Source organism: Nothobranchius furzeri, chromosome 15, assembly GCF_043380555.1.
Source record: "Nothobranchius furzeri strain GRZ-AD chromosome 15, NfurGRZ-RIMD1, whole genome shotgun sequence".
Classification (NCBI taxonomy): Eukaryota; Metazoa; Chordata; class Actinopteri; order Cyprinodontiformes; family Nothobranchiidae; genus Nothobranchius; species Nothobranchius furzeri.
The window spans coordinates 53799353-53819575 of NC_091755.1; the positions used below are offsets into that span (position 1 = coordinate 53799353).

Here is a 20223-nt window from a genome sequence, read left to right on the forward strand (position 1 = left end):
GAGCACAGGGACCCAGACCCCACCAGGCAGCCACCGGGATCTATCAGGCAGATGCCAAAATCTTAAACCCCCAGACCCAGTTGCCACGAACACTCAGGCAGACCAAGGCACAACCCCTCACACCAGGTGTGGCAGGGGGAGGGGGGACGAAGATCTATATAATCAAGAGAAGTTCCAGGAGAGGGGAGGAGTCAAAGGCCCCACCTGACATGTTGTCATACACAAACACAGTCACACACTCCCTCCCTCATGCTCACACATGCACATACAACCCAAAACTTACAAAAATGCACGCCGGACACCCACTCATGCTCCCCATACACACCCTATTCACTCTGGTCCCGGTACTGCTGCACATTGGGTACAACCATCACCGGTAACCAGAGTTTGACCCTTTCTGCTGGGGTGCTGATGAGCAAGCTCCCCCGCCCAACGCTGAGCACAGCAACCTACCACCCCAGACCCCAACCAGACGGCCAGATCTCCCTCCTAGCCTCCAGCCCCAGGAAGCCAAGCAACAACAGAGGTGGCAAAGACCCCTAGTCTCCCTCCGTCTGCTCCAAAATAGTGTTGTGTGATCATGAGGTGTATTCCATGGCGGTGGTGAGTGGGCAGTGCGGGCATCATCCGGCCTATGCCAGCTGATGCCACCGCACCACCCCACTTACACCCTCAGCCATCAGTGTCAAAGTGCGGTTTAAAATTGGAAGTGGGCACCGGCACCCGGGAGGAGGCTGAGATGTCCCCCTGCCAAATGCCGTTGAATGTGCTCACTCCCAAGGCCCTAAGTGTGTGTTTGTGTGGAATGTCGTCAGTGGAAGTGTATAAGGTGCAAATAAAATTGTCAGAGTCCATACCCGCACTCCCTGACTTGCCCACCCCCCAAGGTCCTATGTGTATGTTTGTGTGATGATGTGAGGGAGCAGGAGGAGAGAAATATGCGGGGATGGGGAGGAATGGCTGGTTGGACTTGGCCCTCCAGGGAGCCATTTGGGTTTAACTCTTAATGCGAGGACTCGACCGGACCGCCCAGACTTCCGGTTTCATGTAGAAAGTCAAAACAAAACAAAATGGAGCTCTGAGTTTACAGTAACTTTTGAGAGCTAATGGCTTAATAACTTTTATGAGCGCCGATTATCTTTTGCTGGGCCCAAGTGGAATAGCCCAGCAGACGTTCGCTTAAGGCACCTTTCTTCTTTGTTCTGCTCCATGAAGTCTGAACTTCTGGTTTTATAAACTTTCTTTTTGTCACACCCACATGTATTTTACTCCTCAACCACTTGATGGCACTGTGGCTCTTTCACATAACCTCTGCCTCAACAATGATCACAATTTACCAAAGTTGGACCAGATGGGGGTCAAAGGAGTACTTTAAACAGAGAATAACTAAATTTATGTCTTTAAACTGGACAGTTTTATCATTAGCATGAATTTTAACTGGAGAAACATAAAATGACAGAGGTTTAACATAAAAGTAAACACAAAACAAACAGTTTGGGTCTGTGGCAGATAAGATTTTAACTTAGAGCACCTTGATTTCTATTTTAAGTGTAAACAACCTAAACACATTCTTTGATTGTCGACAAACAGGAATGCAAGGTTTATAAAAACTCAAGTCATTAAGCTCCCAGGAGGACATTAAAGGAAGGAAGCTTCACGACTTCCCCCATCTTGAGAAAAGGGGTAGTTTGAGAGTTGATGTAAAGCAGACCAGTTTCTGATATTTCTTGCGCCTCCTGATTGGCGCAGAAGGGAGGCCAGACAAATTGCACCAATTGGTGCAATTTGCGATCTTGGGAGAGAGTCATAGGAGGTAACCAGAATGCTGAAACTGCAGGCCAGTTTCAAATTCCCCTTTTTGTTTTTTCTTCTGCTAAATATGAGAGGAAATCTTTGTGAAAATAGTTATGTTCTCCTTCGTGTGAATCCAAACAAAGTTAATCTGAGTATAGAAAATGTGGATTTCAGCTACACTATTTTGGTGAGAGTTATCTGTGATCCTGAACAAATCATTTCATAAGTAATGCCCAAAGTGATTTGTTTAATTTTTTACGACTGATGACAAACAATGTCATTCCACTCTCAAGTCTTTCCAATGATTAGTTAGTTACAGACAGCATGGGTAGCGCTAATAGTTATTTATTATGAACTTTCTCTTCCTAGAATAAACTTGCATCATCAACCCCAGGGGTTTTCTTGCTGTCATAGAGATGAACCACCTGCTTGACAAGTAAATCAGTTTCCTGTGGTGGAAAACATCCATGGTGGAGCTGTTCATTCTCAGCCTTGACAAATATGACAGCATAACTCTGTAGACATGACTCACTGTATTTACAGGTTTGTAATAAGGCAGGATAAATATGGCATATAGAGTGTAAAGCTGTGCCTTCTACAATAAATAGTTTTACTCATGATAAATCCCTCCTGTGGCAGTTGTGCATCACAGGATGTATAGTGAGTAGATACATTTGAAACAATAAAAAAGTGAGTAATTTGGCCAAGTAAACATTAAAGGGAAACTAAGCTGTTTTGCCTTGCTTTTACCACCCCCTAGTGTTCAGTTAGTGACAGCAAAAGTGAAATGCATGTCCTCGCTATGCGTTTGTCTTTTAAACATCTTGTTCTAACAGCTGAAATGTCTCCTCAGACTTCATCAGTTTCTGGAGGAGTGGTTCATTATTAAATCAAACAAATCAGACGTGTTCATGATCTAAAACATGCAGGACATGTGCTGGAACCAGACTGCAGTGCCACGCATGTCAGCTCAGTTTTCTTTTCGAAGTCCAATGGACCGGACCGGCACTCTGAAGTTTCAAGTGTGATATTTTGGTCACAGAGTGTGGTGGGGTTCTGAGTGACATTTCATTAGCCTTGTAAAGCATCATTTTGGCACATACAAAAAACATTTCATAGTATGCATTTTAACAGGTTACATGTTGACCTTTATGTTGTCACTACTTTAAACTAAATGGATAAAGTCTAGCCTTTCTATTGGGTGAACTACTTGCTATTAGCTATCTGAAGCAATTTGAGGTGATCAAAATAAAATTAAACCCAAACAAGCAATTTAATGCTACTCAGGGTCACCAAATATTACATCTATACAATTCAATTCAATTTTATTTATATAGCGCCAAATCACGACAAGAGTCATCTCAAGGCACTTCACATAATAAACATTCCAATCCAAGTCAGTTCATTAAGCCAATCAGAAAAAAATGTTTCCTATATAAGGAACCCAGCAAATTGCATCAAGTCACTGACTAGTGTCAGTGACTTTACAGCAATCTTCATACTAAGCAAGCATTTAGTGACAGTGGAGAGGAAAACTCCCTTTTAATAGGAAGAAACCTCCAGAGGATCCTGGCTCAGTATAAGCAGCCATCCACCACGACTCACTGGGGATCGAGAAGACAGAGCAGGCACACACACACACACACACACACACACACACACACACACACACGCACGCACGCATGCACACACACACACACCAAGCAATGTGTCTATTTTAACATTGTGATTTCTAAGTAAATATTCTATTTGGCGAGAGATAAACTTTATTGTATTTATCCTAGTGAATCTATAATTAAATTGGGTAAACTAGCAGTAGCACATCTAACGACAAGGACAGCAAAAAGTTATTATCAGGAGAGGGAGAATGTTTAAGTGATTAGCAGCAGTGTGCTAGAGACGATGGTCCCCTCCATGAGGCCACCACAGCTCAGCAGAACATCGTTGTAGCTTCTTCTGGGGAGAAAAGCACTTAGAGAAAAAATAAAATTAACAGCTGAAATAGCAGAAAATAATACAGTTAAAGGGCAGATTGTAGAAGAAAGTAGTAGAGTTTGAAAAGTGGTCAGTGTATCCTCCAGCAGTGTAAGCCTATAGCAGCATAACTACAGAGATAACTCTGGATAGCCTAGCCTTTTTAGATGGAGGCATGTTGGAGGCAGGGCAAGGGAGAGCCGTCTTTACCGACTGTACACTCCACCTCCCTCTACTCCCCCACTTGTCCAGATGTAGGCTAACATCAGATTTTAACCATAGGCCCTATCAAATAAGAATGTTTTACGCCTAGTCTTAAAAGTAGACAAGGTGCCTGCCTCACGGACTAAAGCTGGGAGCTGGTTCCACAGAAGAGAAGCCTGATGACTAAAAGATCTTCCTCCCATCCTAATTTTACGTAGATATTCTGGGAACCACCAGTAAACCTGCAGTCTGAGAGCGAAGTGCTCAGTTAGGAATGTATGGAACAATCAGATCACTGAGGTATGATGGAGCTTGATTATTAAGAGCTTTATATGTGAGAAGGAGGATCTTAAAATGTATTCTGCATTCAACAGGTAGCCAATGTAGGGAAGCTAAGACAAGAGAGAAATGATCTCTCTTTTTAATTCTCATCAGAACTCTAGCTGCAGCATTTTGGACAAGCTGAAGACGTTTAACTACATTCTGTGGACTTCCTGAGAGTAATGAATTACAGTAATCCAATCCTGATGTAATAAATGCATGAACTAGTTTTTCAGCATCACTCATGGAAAGGATGCTTCTAATCTTTGCAATATTCTGAAGGTGGAAAGAGGAAATCCTACAAATCTGTTTAACTTGGGATTTGAATGACATGTCCTGGTCGAAGATAACACCAAGGTTCCTTACTTTGTTCTTGGAGAATAATGTAATGCCATTCAGGTCAGGTGACTGACTAAGCAATTTCCTTTTCTTACAACTATTCAAACGTCAAAAGCATCTTTCTAAATGGTAAATGGTAAATGGCCTGTATTTGATATAGCGCCTTCTAGAGTCCTGGAACCCCCCAAGGCGCTTTACAACAAAATCAGTCATTCACCCATTCACACACACATTCACACACTGGTGGGGATGAGCTACAATGTAGCCACAGCTGCCCTGGGGCGCACTGACAGAGGCGAGGCTGCCGAGCACTGGCGCCACCGGTCCCTCCGACCACCACCAGCAGGCAACGTGGGTTAAGTGTCTTGCCCAAGGACACAACGACAGCGACAGACTGAGCGGGACTCGAACCAGCAACCTTCCGATTACGGGGCGAGCTCTTAACTCCTGTGCCACCGTCGCCCGTCTAAGTGACCAATCTAAGGAACTAAAAGTAATCTGTCTTTAAGTTTAAGTCAGATATCTCAAATGACATGTAAAGATCACTTAGATTTGGGGACAAATAGCAATGATCTTTTGTGAGCATCTGACAGCCTCAGCCTTTTAACCCTCTGGAGGCAGGCATTGCTGATTTGCAACAGTCAAAACCTACCTACCTGGTTACTCCACATACATATTTTGTGAGCTTTTTTTTTTTTTTTTTTTACTCAGAAGTACCCCTGAAGGACTTAGTTGTTCGTCCTTTTATCAAAACTTATTTAGAGCCGGAGAGGATTAACTTCTAAACTAGGCCTGCCGCTGTCCATGGTGCTGATCGTTAGAAGCAGTAGAGAGGCACTAGCCGTGGTGCTGGAACTGAAGAAAGCAGACTTCCAGGATGGGCAGGCAGAATCCATATACTTAAAACACTGTTTCATGTTTACTTTTAGATTTGTATTAGAATCTTCCAACGAGCTAACCTGAAACAAACAATGAAGCTCAACTGTCTTATAACATCAGTATAGCTAAAAGAAAATGAGTACATGTATATAAAAATTATTATTCATCCTGTAAATTCAGAACAGAAATCTACAGCATATCTACTGCTAATAATTGTACATATGGCAAACGGACAATAATGCTGAGTAACTGGGTGTGGTCATGTCCTCATGTGTGGTTTGCGTTGGTTCTGAGGGTTTCTACCAGCAAAATAAAATCTGACCTTGTTACTGGGACATAAAACTGATAGGAAGAGCTAACACCAATGGCAGTGGTGTAAGTCATGAAGCTTTTGTTTCAAATCCAGGTCCTTGTTCTGTGTAAGACAGTTGTTTTTCACTCAGGATCACCTTGGATTGCATTGTGAAGCCCTTTGATACACCATTGTCTTTGAATCTCTGCATCGATTTTAAACATAAAAACTGATTAATAAAATAATCAGTTTGACTTAAAATAGGCTCCTTTGCAAAGAGAATTGTGTGGTGAAAAGAACATGTCTTGAGCAAAACTCAAGTAAGGTCAGACACAGTTCATTTTCAGTGAAAGTACTGACTGTCTTTTTGACAACTATTCTAGTTTTGGAAAGGCTAATTAAAAGTAAAAATTACCTATTTTATCATCTGCAAGTGAGACTTGATAGGGATTTAGATAAAAGATGAAGAATTACCCTAAAAATGCTACAAAAGGGGGATCTGGATGTTTCCTGAGGCGAAAAGTTGTGGTGATATTTATGCAGGACAGCACAATTCCAAAGAGCAAAAACACATTGATGTGAATTTAGGACAAACTTCTTTCCAAGTTCTAGATGACATTAATCTTTCCATGTTAGAGGGGCTGATAATATTGCGTGCAAGGCAAAAAAGTAACACATTAAAACTTTTGTCTGTGTGGAACAAACAGCCTTTATTAGAGGCTTGGTTCATCTAAAAACTGCAGCATGCTTTGCATTTGCTCAAAGAAATTTTCCTTCTTGCATACGCTATTTATTAGAAGGTAGCCAATTATACCAAGCTGTACATACTTTAGTAATCATGCAGCGGAGTCCTTTAAAGTAGAACGCAGATGGTTAATGATAGTACTTTATCAATTATCAGTCCAGTGGCATTTTCAGCTCTGCAATACATTCCCTATACAGATAGTTTCAGTAGATCTACTTTTCATTTAGAGTGCCTCATAATTCTTTCAGCTTTTATAGATGATATGATATATACTCAATTTGCTGAAGCCTTGTGCTGCAGGTGTAGCTGACCATATTGATCGACCAAGGTTAAGGTTGTGGCTTGTCTGATTACTGATGAAACTCACCATACAAATCACATGCAAAAGTTGTAGTTCTGCACCACATGTAACCTTTACCTTCAGACAGCTTCTATGTAGGTAAAGGGAAAGGTGTTAAGATTCAAGCGTACTTTCTAATTTCGAGTCCCACTTTCTAATTTGGTCTTTTTGAGTAATAGCTTCATTTTATTCAGCTCCATAGATCTGGCTCTGCATGTGCAACTATCTTGGTGGCATACGTTAGTCAAAATGATGGAAACTAAAATACAGACTCTTTCATCACAATCCAGCTCTGATTTTGAACCAGATTTATGCTGTATGTGAACTGAATGTAGATTGCTCATCTACAAAAATCACCTTGATGAACTCTAGTGTAGGTTATTGCATTCACTACTTGATTGTATCATTGCATACAAAGTAAGCTGATTTCTTTATAATTAGCACTAATTAGCTACATACTGCAAGAATTTACTGAATTTAGTGAATAAACACCTACAGCAAAAATACATGAGATAATAATTTTATCTGTGTTTGTATGTGTTCAGAAAAAAATGCTTGTTACCCATTAGTAACAGAGTACAGAGTAACTTTTAGATTAAACCCAATTCAAGTATATTAGCAAGGTGAAAAATGGTAGATAGAAAGGTCAACGTTGCAGTTTTACTAACAAAGACTCATTTGCCACCACATACGTTTAGAGCTAACATAGCAGGATTTGTAAAAATAAAGATTTCACCAATAACTTAGCCATGGTCCACTGGAGTCACACATGTGTAAGTTGCCTAATGAATGAAAACAAATAAAAATCTCATAAAATCTTTACAGGATTAAGATTATTGATGTTCTGTGCATATTAAAGACATCCAGCTAAATTGAGATCTTTCAATTAGATGTGTGATTGTATAACATTTATTTGAGTAACTTTATTAGGACCCAAACAATAAGTTATGAGGTTATATCAGTATCTTTTAAGGAACATCAGGCTTATAATCAGAAATAAAGTTCAGTCAACCAGATAATGTGTCATCTTTATACATTCATTTTATTGTGATTTTTTTTTTAATGTAAGAACTATCACCCCCCACCCCCACCCCCCACCCCATCTACGTCAGCCTGCCATAAAAGTGTCTATTGATTTGTGTGCTGAAATAACACTCACATAATTATCCCAATTTCAGGAGAAAACATGTGGAAATGTTCAACCTGAATAAAAACAAAACAAAACAAAAAAAAATACAGCAATCCTTCATGCTGAACAACCTGTGGAGTCTGGAGCAGAACACCTAAGCAGGTCTGATTAGGAAACTTGTAATATTTGCCTTTACTTTTATTAAGACAAAGTCAAAATCCTAAATCCAATTTCATTTCGTTCTAATTGTCTATTTTTGGATTTCTTTGAAGCTTATCTTTGCAGAATTATACCAGGAGATGCAAAACTCAAGCACGTGTTTGTTTCTTACTATAGTTGTACTACAACACATGTAAAGAAATAGGTACACAAAATTAGCAAAACAGTATTTTATTAGAAACATTTTGTATAAAAAACTGAACATGCTCAACACATTTTGACCTTTTTTCTTCTTATATAGATAATTCATAAATATCCAGGCACTGTAACTTTTTTAATCTGTATTTTTAATATTTCCGTACATAAAGCAGACATGATCAATCAATTTTATTAACGTACAATAACTTGCCATTTTATTTCAGTCAGCACTTACATATTTAATTTTTTTAACACACACAGTGTTGTAGAAAAATAAAAGCTGTGCCAAAAAAATAAAAGAATAATAACAGAAAAAAAATTATAATTCAAACGAAACAAAGAAGTAAATTTTCATATTCACTAATATAAACAATCCCACAAACAATACTCGATCAGATGGTGAGGAAATCCTTTTGCGGCATCACCTTTAGCTTTGTTTAAGCTGAGAGAATTAACGACTGAAACGGTTAGCTGTCTATAATCCTCTGCAGTAGTTTTCCATCTGGACAAGGTGCCTTTCTTTTGTATTGTTCTAATGACTCGTTATGGGTTCTGACATGCAACATACAGAATTTTTGCATCGCTGAGGATAACATTTAATGAAACAAATTCCAGAGTTACTATTTATGACGAGCACTTCAGACTTAGGACAGAAATGCATTTTTCACAATATTATAAATCTTACACTTTTAAATCTGAATTGAGTTTGTGACACTTTTAAAATGTTAATGGGTTTAACTGAAATAACACCATGAGGATGGGGGGAATGGCAGTGATATGAGGCACTGGCCCTTATTTATCTAGTAGGGATTTTGTTTCAGAGCAGAGAATAAAATGCAGACAGCATACATTTGGTAAAGAGCAGAGCAGAGCTTATCTGTAACATTTTTTTATTGTACAATCGCTGTACATCATAATGCTTCTCTGAAATGATAATCAGAAACACAACATTTTTATTTTCCCTAACACATCTTGACTGGGTCAGCCTCAACCGGGCTGGTGCTTTTATGTTTGTCTGATGGAAACAAAAGTGTTTGTGTCTAGCTAACTAGCTTTTTATTTTGGAGGTGTGGTCCAGATTCAAGCAGTTACTCTTCTGACTAAACAAGCTAACAGAAAAAATACAGACATCTAAACATTCCAGTTACAGGATACGGATGCACTTCTCTAACGTTTTCTTAATGTGTAGCAGCGACTGCATAGGAGCACAATTTAGATGATGTAAACAATACAATTAAACTCTTATTCACCACTTGCATTGCAGCAATGTTTGTTGTCAGTTCAAAGAGACAGGAGTGCATGTACTGTGTAAACACTGTGCAGCAAAATAAACATTACTAAATCATCAACTGTAAACTCTTCCTTTGACAGTATTGCTGATGGTCCCACTGTTAGTACTTTAGGCTCCTCATAAAAATGGATAATACATAGTTTATAGATACGTTATTAAATATTCTGTCACAATTTATTAATCATTAATACTCAGACTGGGTGGGAATAAGAGTGCATAAAAGAAATGGCTCATTATCGTGTAAGAAACCAGTCAGTTTTCTGTCTTTCCCACTCTTAATTAGTGCATCTGTAAGGGGAGCCTTGTTGTAAGGCCCACTGTTCACACACACTACAGTGATTGCACCTCAGTACGATTTGTAAAATATTGACATATCAAGTTTATATTTAATTTAAACTCTTTTATTGATCAGAGTAGGGTTGCACTTCTAATCTCAGTTGTTGACCCAATAGCTATGGATTTGCATCTGCCATGCTGTAACATAGCAGAGACATTTTACTGAGTCATAGAGAATAACCCCTTTTGTCTGGACGTGGAGGGGGAACAGGGAGAACGACCAATGGAAATATTGTTAAAAATCTTTAAGTTAGTTAAACATTTCTCTACATATTATAATATCAATAAAAAGTCAAATTACCAGTTAAATTCAACATCGTCGTCGTCGTAGTCATCTTCCTCCGCTTATCCGGGTCCGTGTCGCGGGGGCAGCATCCCAACTAGGGAGCTCCAGACCGTCCTTTCCCCGGCCACCTCCACCAGTTCTTCCGGCAGGACCCCAAGGCGTTCCCAGACCAGATTGGAGATGTAACCTCTCCAACGTGTCCTGGCTCGACCCAGGGCCTCCTGCCGGCAGGACATGCCCGAAACACCTCCCCAGGGAGGCGTCCAGGAGGCATCCTGACCAGATGCCCAAACCACTTCAACTGACTCCTTTCGATCCGGAGGAGCAGCGGTTCTACTCAGAGTCCCTCCCGAATTTCCGAGCTCCTCACCCTATCTCTAAGGCTGAGCCCGGCCACCCTACGGAGGAAACTCATTTTGGCTGCTTGTATTCGCGATCTCGTTCTTTCGGTCATTACCCAAAGCTCATGGCCATAGGTGAGGACTGGGACGTAGATCGACCGGTAAATCTAGATTCTGGCTTTCTGGCTCAGCTCCCTCTTCACCACGACAGATCGGCTCAGCATCCGCATCACTGCAGACACAAACCAATCTGCCTGTCGACATTCAACATATGCCATTCAATTAAAGTGGGCCAGACATTGCATAGAACTACCCTCATAAAACACTATTTTAAGTGCCGTTCATAAACATTGTCAGCTCTACAAATAACCACTAACCAATAAAGAGACACTGGGGCTATCAACATTGTGCTCCTTAAAAAAAAATCATATCAAATAAAAACCAAAATCAAAATAATGCAAATACTAAATTCAGCCTCAGTACTCATAAACGCATAAACCTTAGCTAAAATATTCACATATTCAGTCTAACCCTGCTACTTGACCGTTTGCACCTGGTTATGTTGTTCTACCAAAGTGGATGTCAACAGTGAGTTACAGGAGTGTTGAACAATGGGCAAAAGTGGTGACTTTTTGACAGTTTAGCCTGACTTTTGCTAGTTCAAGCCCAGTTCACTTGTCTGAATAAGTGGAACACCTAGGTGAGGCTCTTCGAGAGCAGTATTTATAAATGTTAGAGTTGGGTGTTCCCTTAAGAAGCATTGTGTTATGTGGAAAGGGTCGATAGAGACTAGGGCTAAGATTACATTGTCTAGACTGAAATAATCAATTATTAATGGTTTACTAAATGCACTGTCTTTAGTAACACTGGCAGAAAAATACTTCTAACTGCCGAATTCAGTTAAAAGCTGCAAGATAAATAAGGACCAATCAGTTTCAGATGTTTAAAAATGCTGTAAGTCTCATCAAGTCTGTGCTGACTTGAAAGGATTATGTAAAGGAAATTAGGTTTAATGGCAACATTATTTTGACTCCTTATGATGATTGTTTTAGTCTTGGTTCCATTGAGGGGTCTTGTACAGGTTGGGATGAGAAGGGACCCTATTTTCAGTGTTTCTGTTGTGAAAGCCGGCCATACAACCAACTCGGACCAGGCCATTCATGGGCCTGCTTCTGGTGTAGGTCAACTTGTCAATGAAGCGGTATGGCTAGGACGGGATGGATGATGTCACACAGCACAGGCTATTGATCAGGAAAAAGAAATATGTCACTTTGACTAGCAAATATAAACTTTAGTTTGTATCTTTATTTATACGTAAATGTGAGAAGATGCCAGCAAGCAGAACTTTAAACACTCCTCACCACACTGGTATGACTCGATGGTCAATGGTACACACTTAGGTATAACCACGCCTGCCAGGTGAGAGTCCAACTGCGATTGAAACACTTTCCTGAAAACAGTGACCACTATCGGTGCACACCGACCCGTCCAGGACCCTTCATGGAACCGAGGCTTTTATTTTAGGTGATTTCAAACTAATGGGTAATGGTTCAAAATGACATCTTCACCGTGGGACACTATGACAAATGTTGCATTCCATAGACGTTGACAACACAGCACAGAACACGTGATGCTCCCATTAGCATGCTCTGGGACTGTACAGTAGGTTTGCCAAGACGACGGTGTCTTCATCATTATGAAACATTAATAAAGCAACTGAGGTGTCTTGCTGCTTTATTTTTACGTGTTTTGCATGTGGCTAGTCCATGAAGGGGTTGTGAGTGTGCTGTAGTAAGGCATGTACAGTTTGAAGAGTACTGCAGCTTTCAACTCCACCAACAACTGCAAACAAAAATAATTACTATATTTCTATACTTGCCCATCTCACCAACTGTATTTGACATAAAAACACCACACTTGCTTCCCTGGTTTTGCTGGAACAAGATGATTCGGCCATGGAGAGAACTGAAACTGTGCTATACACTTAAAAATCATACCATTGGTTGCAGTCTTCATCACTGATCAGCATTCATTTGTGTCCTATAAAAGGGTGGGAAGAGGGAAATTACAGGTCCAAGCTCTCACTTCTCCCCTGGCCATGCTGATTTCTCATCAATCTGGCATCCAAGCATTATTCTGTGGAAAAATATGGCATCCTTTTCCCACATTTCCACCCTGGTCTTCCCTGTTGTAGCAGCTTGAAAGGTCTCCAGTAACTCCCCAAAATTCTCCTTAAACAAATGATCCCTCCCATGACCAGCCTTTGTTCGTCTCCAGTGGTTCTCCTTTGTCTTAGATGGCATGGTTACTGTAGCTTATGTATGTCTGCTTCGAGGACAGCGCTGTAAGTGAAGGTGCAGAAAGAAGCAAAGAGTCAAAAACAGAGTGAACGGTAAAGATATGTGGGAGGGTAATCTCTGGGAATCCACATAGCGGGAATACCGATTAATGCAAGACTCTATTTATAGATGACTTCATTAACCATGAACAGGTGGAACTAACTGTAATACCAAGGTGGCTAATGGAAAATTATGTTTACACAAATAATTTCTGTCACTGCAGCACATTAAGATTGGAAATTGTAGAAAAGCAGAAGAGTTTGTGAGATTTTTTTCCATTAAAAGAGCAAATCTGAGATTGCCAATCCCAAAATAAACTACAAAGGAAAACTATAATAATTCAGAATAAATTAAAGGTTTTACAAGCAAACAAACACACTGCAGGTTTTGTGTTTCATTTCCTTTTGTGTGGTTCATGCTGCCCTTTACTAAACTGTTGACTTTAAATTGTGTCTGAGGTCATATTTTTGTTGTGTTTTAGAGTCTGGTTCATTTATAAAGTCCAGTTAACTCATCTGATCTTTAATAATATGGATTCCAGCACATTTGAAATATAAAACAGAAACTAAGTATCTGTGCATTTGGTCAAATGTTGGATATGCACACTTTTAAAAACATGACTTTCATTCTGGTTTCATGAAGCATTCAAAGTGGTTTAACCAAAAACACTCTGATAAAATGTGTGAATGATGCTCGGTTGCCAACTTGTCAGTAAGGAAAGTACTTATATTTCATCCTAAAAGACATTAAACCTTTTCTCATATTTTGCCACGTGCATGTAATTGTAATAGCTGCTTTAGGAGACAGGAACCTATGACAAAACGTGAGTTTAGATCTACAAATACACGTTTTTGTCTGATCTTCTAATTGCTTTTAAATGTTGTTACTCTTTATGTAATTCTGTGTTACTTTTGTTGTGCAGTGCTTTGTTTGGCCCTTGGGCCATGTGAAAGTGCTATATAAATAAAGGTAATTGATTGATTGAAATACATTTTCAGTTTTAAAAATCTTTTTTTATGTGCATCATTCCCTGACTGTAAACTAGGCCAGGGTCTATTGGCAACAATGTCATGTGCGTGCTTTTTATTGGTCCAAAAAGTGTATGAATATGTGTGTATTGTTTTCTATCACGATGATATCAAGAATCACGAGATTCGTTTTGGTGTTGGGATTCCTGCTGTTTGGCCTGAGCGGTTACCTGGCTTACTGTAAAATTAAAGAGCTTTCAAGGAATATTGGCTCAATCATCTAAGGGATGGAATGCATCGCGCTGTGAACTCACAAACTCATATAATTGTCGAGATGAGTCGTAAGCTTGTAACTTTGGCTGAGATTCAGGCTTTGGCACAGAAGGTGGATTCGATCAAGGAGAGAGTTGACAGATCAGCATGGATTGGGATAGATTAATTACGCCATTATTGGATCTAGAGGGGTTGAAGACCAACAGAACTCTAAGGCAGATAGGAAATTATCTGTCTATCCCCAAAACAAATCTTATCTGAATCTGGTGCCCTTGGAGTGTGTGAGGCTGAAGTGATAACTCTCCCCTCAGAAGAAATGTGGAATGCTGCCATCGCTATGGAAACCCTTTCTCCCTATCCCAGCCTGGGCGGGACTGTGACCGGTGAAGGCCGTGGAACCGTATCTAGGAGTCAATGTGCCCTCTAACCCATCATCTCCCTCCCCTGTCCAAACGGAGGTGTTGAGCGCTGCTCCATGCGGCTGCACGCACCGAAGTGAGGAGAGTCCCAACCCTACCTCCCCACCTAGTGGACACTTATGTTGTGTAATGTCTGAAGTCTGTGTGCATATCTGTCTCAGGTGTTTTTTTGCATGGCAAAGCTGCCCTCTCTGTTGAGGGTAACTCTGAAGTGCCTTTTTCCCTCCCCCTCACTCCATCCTCATATAAACCCTCTTGATCTATTACGGTAGCGCGACTCAGGTTGCGAATGACCACAGTCACCAATTCTTGTCATGTGTCTATGTATGTATGTATGTCTGATCTCAGAATTGTGTGTACTGAAACTCTAATCTCCCTCTGGGATTAATAAACCATTTTTAATTGAATTGAATTTGACACTTTATTCAATTTAAAATGTCACAAAAAGCTGTGAAAGTAAGTCTTTCCAAATCTTAAACTTAAACTTGATTGTGGTTGGATGCATTTCATTGTCTAAAGCATCAAAAGTCTTTTATTGTGAAAATTGATGTGGGGGAAAAAAAAAGAAAAACTTTAATATTGCACCAAAAAAATAAGTAGGAACTGTGCGTAAGAAATATGTGCTGTGATTTCCCCAGTAATGATCTGACTACGTGTTTCTTTTTCAATAGAAACATTAAAGACATTTCAAAGACCCATCACCACGTTTGTGTCAGTGACAAAGTACTGGTCACACACTGCAACCAAGAGCAACATCGGTGTGTGCGGCATTTTCTTAACATGTTTTTTTTTTCATACTGAGTTTTTACAAAATGTATCTAAAGTGCATAATACAGCAGATCACAGCAAATTGTATTACCACAGCCATTCAAATGCACGTTTTTCACCGCATGCAAAGACTTCTCTGTGCAGCAAGCAAAGCATGCTGCAGACAGTGGATTGGGGTTTTCAGAAGAAAGATAATTATATCAAACTATTACACAAGCAAGATAGCTACATTTTATTAATATATATATTTTAATATTTCAAACCAGCAGTGATTAAAAGATAAAAATAGGCAGAAGACAGAGACCAAAGACCTCGACTACTGTCATACACACTCTGCCTATTTGTGTGTCATGCTTAAGTGCACACGTTTTATGTGCAAGTGTCAGCAAGTGTGTCATATTCTGAAATAAACCTGCCCTTGGTGAGCATGCTCAGTGGTGGTAATCACCGTGCCAATCTACCAATCTGCCCACTGCAGCATTGGCTGATTGAATGTGTCACAGGGGATGAATTGGAGCCAGAAGACAGCTGAAAACCAGAGGCAAGGGCAGAATTGCTGTGGAGAGGAAATGTTTTTTTGGTAAACACCTCTGTATATTTGTCAGTGCCATGTTGGGTGTTGAACTGGGGGGGGGGGGGGGGGGGCGTTTTTACCACCATTTCATCCCAAGCATTTCTTCCCAAAGAAGCATTGATAAATGAACCTTATTTGAATATTTATGTGCTGCGAGGCCAAGATAAAGAATAGATGGTCCAGAAAGAATTGGAGCTGGCAGACCCATCTGTCTTCTCCTGTTCATTCTTATTGTGGTTGTTGTCTCATTACCACAAAATCTTGTTTTTTTTTGTGTGTGTGTCAACAAGGGAACAAATTACAAGGGACACATGGCTATCGCTTGTCTCTTGCACTCAGGCAGAGGGGTATCATTTCCCCACAATAACTACATTTTTACAATGCTGATTGGTCATTTTAAAGCACTATGCAGACATAGTGTCTCTCCGTCATTTGTATTGGTCAACTGTGGACATGTGAGCATGTGATTACTGTTTTGTGTCATTCCAGATTCTGCACTCACAGTCGGGATGCTTTGTGCGTGATAAAGGCAAGCAAAGGAGCGATCAGAAGTGTACAAACACTCGAGCCCGCCAATAGGGGGGGGGGGGGGGGGGGGCAAACGAGTCTGTTGTCCTGAGCCCAGTGTAGGAGGGGAGCACAGAAGAGCAAGGAAAAAAGAAAATCTCATTTCGGGCCCAAGTGACTTTCAAATTTCAGAACTTTGCACCCTCTGGGAAATGGTGGAGGTAGCACCATGATGTGGGACTAGAGCATGGCACAAAGTAAAAGGAATAGAGGAGGACAACAGCCAAACTCATCAAATGTACCTGAAGTCCTCAGGTTTTAAACCTGGATTCAACTGGGTATTCTGACAGACCAATGATTGTAAGCATTCATTAGAACTGGTTTATGACTGGAAAAAGCTGCTAACAAGAAACTTTTGGAAGGGCTTTTCCCAAAGCATCAATAACATCTGGATTATGCTTAAAAACTGTGTGGAGAAATCCAGAGATGGGAATATTGGCATCAACAAGTCAACTCTATGCTGTGATTTTGTTTTGCTCAGCAGCTGAACAAGGTTGATTCACTGTGCTGATTGAAATCACCTGGTTTAGCTGCTGAACTGAAGAAAAACACAGCATGGAGAGGACTTGTTAATGTCACAGTTCCTCATTTCTGGAGAAATCCAACCAATTTAAATGAGCACAGCCAATTCTACCAAGTGTAGATGTCAAATACCAGACAGTTATTTTTTGGGCTGCAGAGGTACTTAGGGTCCAACTTTTTAAGAGGTTTGTAATTACCTTTTAGCCTTGTGTGGAAAAGAGAAGTGCACGTTTTGCCGTGCCACCCTGGAAATGAATTATTAAAATACCAATACTAATATGATATCTGTGCCCATGGTGAGTGTATGTAAACTTCTGACCGCCACTGCAGGTAGTGATCATTAGAAAGAAACGAACAGAAAAATAAAAGTGGTCAAAGAAAATCAATGGGGAAAGTCATCGTCTTTTTCATTTACCTGAGAGTCTAAAGCCCCTCACAAGGCTCCCCTCCCTCAACTGTGTCTGACACATAAGCACAAAAAGCAGTTGTTAGATTTATGGTTCAAACCAGGGGCTGAGAGTCACTGCCAGCAAATGGGCTCTATAATTGGATAAGATGGAACAACTCTTTTCTGACACATAAAAAAGATATGCAAGCTAGTGTGGGTGCAGGCTTTGTAGTTCTAATACACATCGCTGTTTACAGTTTGACTTGTCAGAATAGAAAATCAGAACCTTCAGTCGTCAGACCATATGTGCTTAACTTGATTGGATTTAGGCCTGTCCCCACGCCCAGACTGCCTACTCACACACATTATCTTTGTGTATGACATTTTTGTTTTTTCCAGATTCACTCTTTTCAGTTTGTTTTAAAATCAGAACATTGTGGACACGCTGTCATGCCTCTTGATTCACAAATCCAGTAAATGTTTGAGGGGGGAAAACAGTTTTGTGTTATCAGAAACAGAGAAAAGGAAAAGGCTACTTTCAAAATATGTTTTTCCAAAGTCATGGTGTGAACTGTAGACTGAATTACAGTACAGGGTTTTCTATTAAAGTAATAACATGTACAGTGGGGCAAAAAAGTATTTAGTCAGCCACCGATTGTGCAAGTTCTCCCACTTAAAATGATGACAGAGGTCAGTAATTTACATCATAGGTACACTTCAACTGTGAGAGACAGAATGTGAAAAAAAAATCCATGAATTCACATTGCAGGATTTTTAAAGAATTTATTTGTAAATCAGGGTGGAAAATAAGTATTTGTTCACCTCAAACAAGGAAAATCTCTGGCTCTCACAGACCTGTAACGTCTTCTTTAAGAAGCTTTTCTGTCCTCCAGTCGTTACCTGTATTAATGGCACCTGTTTGAACTCATTATCTGTATAAAAGACACCTGTCCACAGCCTCAAACAGTCAGACTCCAAACTCCACTATGGCCAAGACCAAAGAGCTTCCGAAGGACACCAGGAAAAGAATTGTAGACCTGCACCAGACTGGGAAGAGTGAATCTACAATATGCAAGCAGCTTGGTGTTAAAAAATCAACTGTGGGAGCAATTATCAGAAAATGGAAGACATACAAGACCACTGATAATCTCCCTCGATCTGGGGCTCCACGCAAGATCTCATCCCGTGGGGTCAAAATGATCATGAGAACGGTGAGCAAGAATCCCAGAACCACACGGGGGGCCCTGATGAATGACCTGCAGAGAGCTGGGACCACATTAACAAAGGTCACCATCAGTAACACACTATAACGGCAGGGAATCAAATCCTGCAGTGCCAGACGTGTTCCGCTGCTGAAGCCAGTGCATGTCCAGGCCTGTCTGAAGTTTGCCAGAGAGCACATGGATGATACAGCAGAGGATTGGGAGAATGTCATGTGGTCAGATGAAACCAAAGTAGAACTTTTTGGTATAAACTCAACTCGTCGTGTTTGGAGGAAGAAGAATACTGAGTTGCATCCCAAGAACACCATACCTACTGTGAAGCAAGGGGGTGGAAACATCATGCTTTGGGGCTGTTTTTCTGCTAAGGGGACAGGACTACTGATCCGTGTTAAGGACAGAATGAATGGGGCCATGTATCGTGAGATTCTGAGCCAAAACCTCCTTCCATCAGTGAGAGCTTTGAAGATGAAACGTGGCTGGGTCTTCCAACACGACAATGACCCAAAACACACCGCCCAGGCAACAAAGGAGTGGCTCCGTAAGAAGCATTTGAAAGTCCTGGAGTGGCCTAGCCAGTCTCCAGACCTCAACTCTATAGAAAATCTGTGAAGGGAGTTGAAAGTCTGTGTTGCTCGGCGACAGCCCCAAAACATCACTGCTCTCGAGAAGATCTGCATGGAGGAATGGGCCAAAATACCAGCTACTGTGTGTGCAAACCTGGTAAAGACCTATAGTAATCGTTTGACCTCTGTTATTGCCAACAAAGGTTATGTTACAAAGTATTGAGTTGAATTTTTGTTATTGACCAAATACTTATTTTCCACCCTGATTTACAAATAAATTCTTTAAAAATCCTGCCATGTGAATTCATGGATTTTTTTCACATTCTGTCTCTCACAGTTGAAGTGCACCTATGATGTAAATTACTGACCTCTGTCATCATTTTAAGTGGGAGAACTTGCACAATCGGTGACTGACTAAATACTTTTTTGCCCCACTGTACTTTTAAAGCATGATCAGGTGAATCCTGGAAGATTAAATGGCACTGTTGATGCAAACTTTCATCTCTTTCTAAATTTCTCAACTGCTTTTGTGAAAAAAACTATGACAATCAGCCAAAAAAAAAAACATTATACTTAATTTCTAAGGGCTACACTGGTTTGAGGTTTTTCTTTTGTTTTTCTTGCTCTAACAAAGATTAAGTTACAAACCTTGTGTTTCCAGACTTTCACAGAGTTCAGACTTGGCCTCTCCGTTTGGCCTCAGGCCTCCTTTGGGGTTGAACTTGTTGGACATTGTGGCTGCAGTGACCACAGCTTTGAGGCTGCGCTTGCGCTTGGGCACGTTTTGTTCTGGATGGAACAGAACCACGTAGACCTTAGGCATGTAGAGCATTCCCAGAGAGACCGATGCACTGAGGCTGACAGAAATGGTCAAGGTTGTAGTCTGGATATACATCTGAGGAGGAGACAGAGTGGACAAAAGACATTCATTTGTTACATATTATTTACTTTCCAGATCCTGCGCCATGAATAGTTTTTCTCCCAAAGTAAA

General features: G+C 40.5%; 1 protein-coding gene across 3 annotated transcripts in view; it reads right to left on the reverse strand.

Moving 5' to 3' along the window:
* Positions 1-8316: 8316 nt before the first annotated feature.
* Positions 8317-20223, reverse strand: part of LOC107391254 (metabotropic glutamate receptor 4) — a 270494-nt gene continuing 258587 nt past the window's right edge. For 2 of the 3 annotated variants that reach the window (XM_015968452.3, XM_070545017.1), the window contains exons 10-11: positions 19881-20127; positions 8319-12970 (exon numbers count right to left, since the gene is read on the reverse strand). In XM_015968452.3, coding sequence (XP_015823938.1) covers positions 12921-12970; positions 19881-20127 — 297 coding nt within the window. In that variant the 3' untranslated portion in view covers positions 8319-12920. Of the gene's footprint in view, positions 12971-17473; positions 17520-19880; positions 20128-20223 lie in introns of all 3 variants that reach the window. The other variant, XM_015968453.3, reaches the window with a different exon arrangement.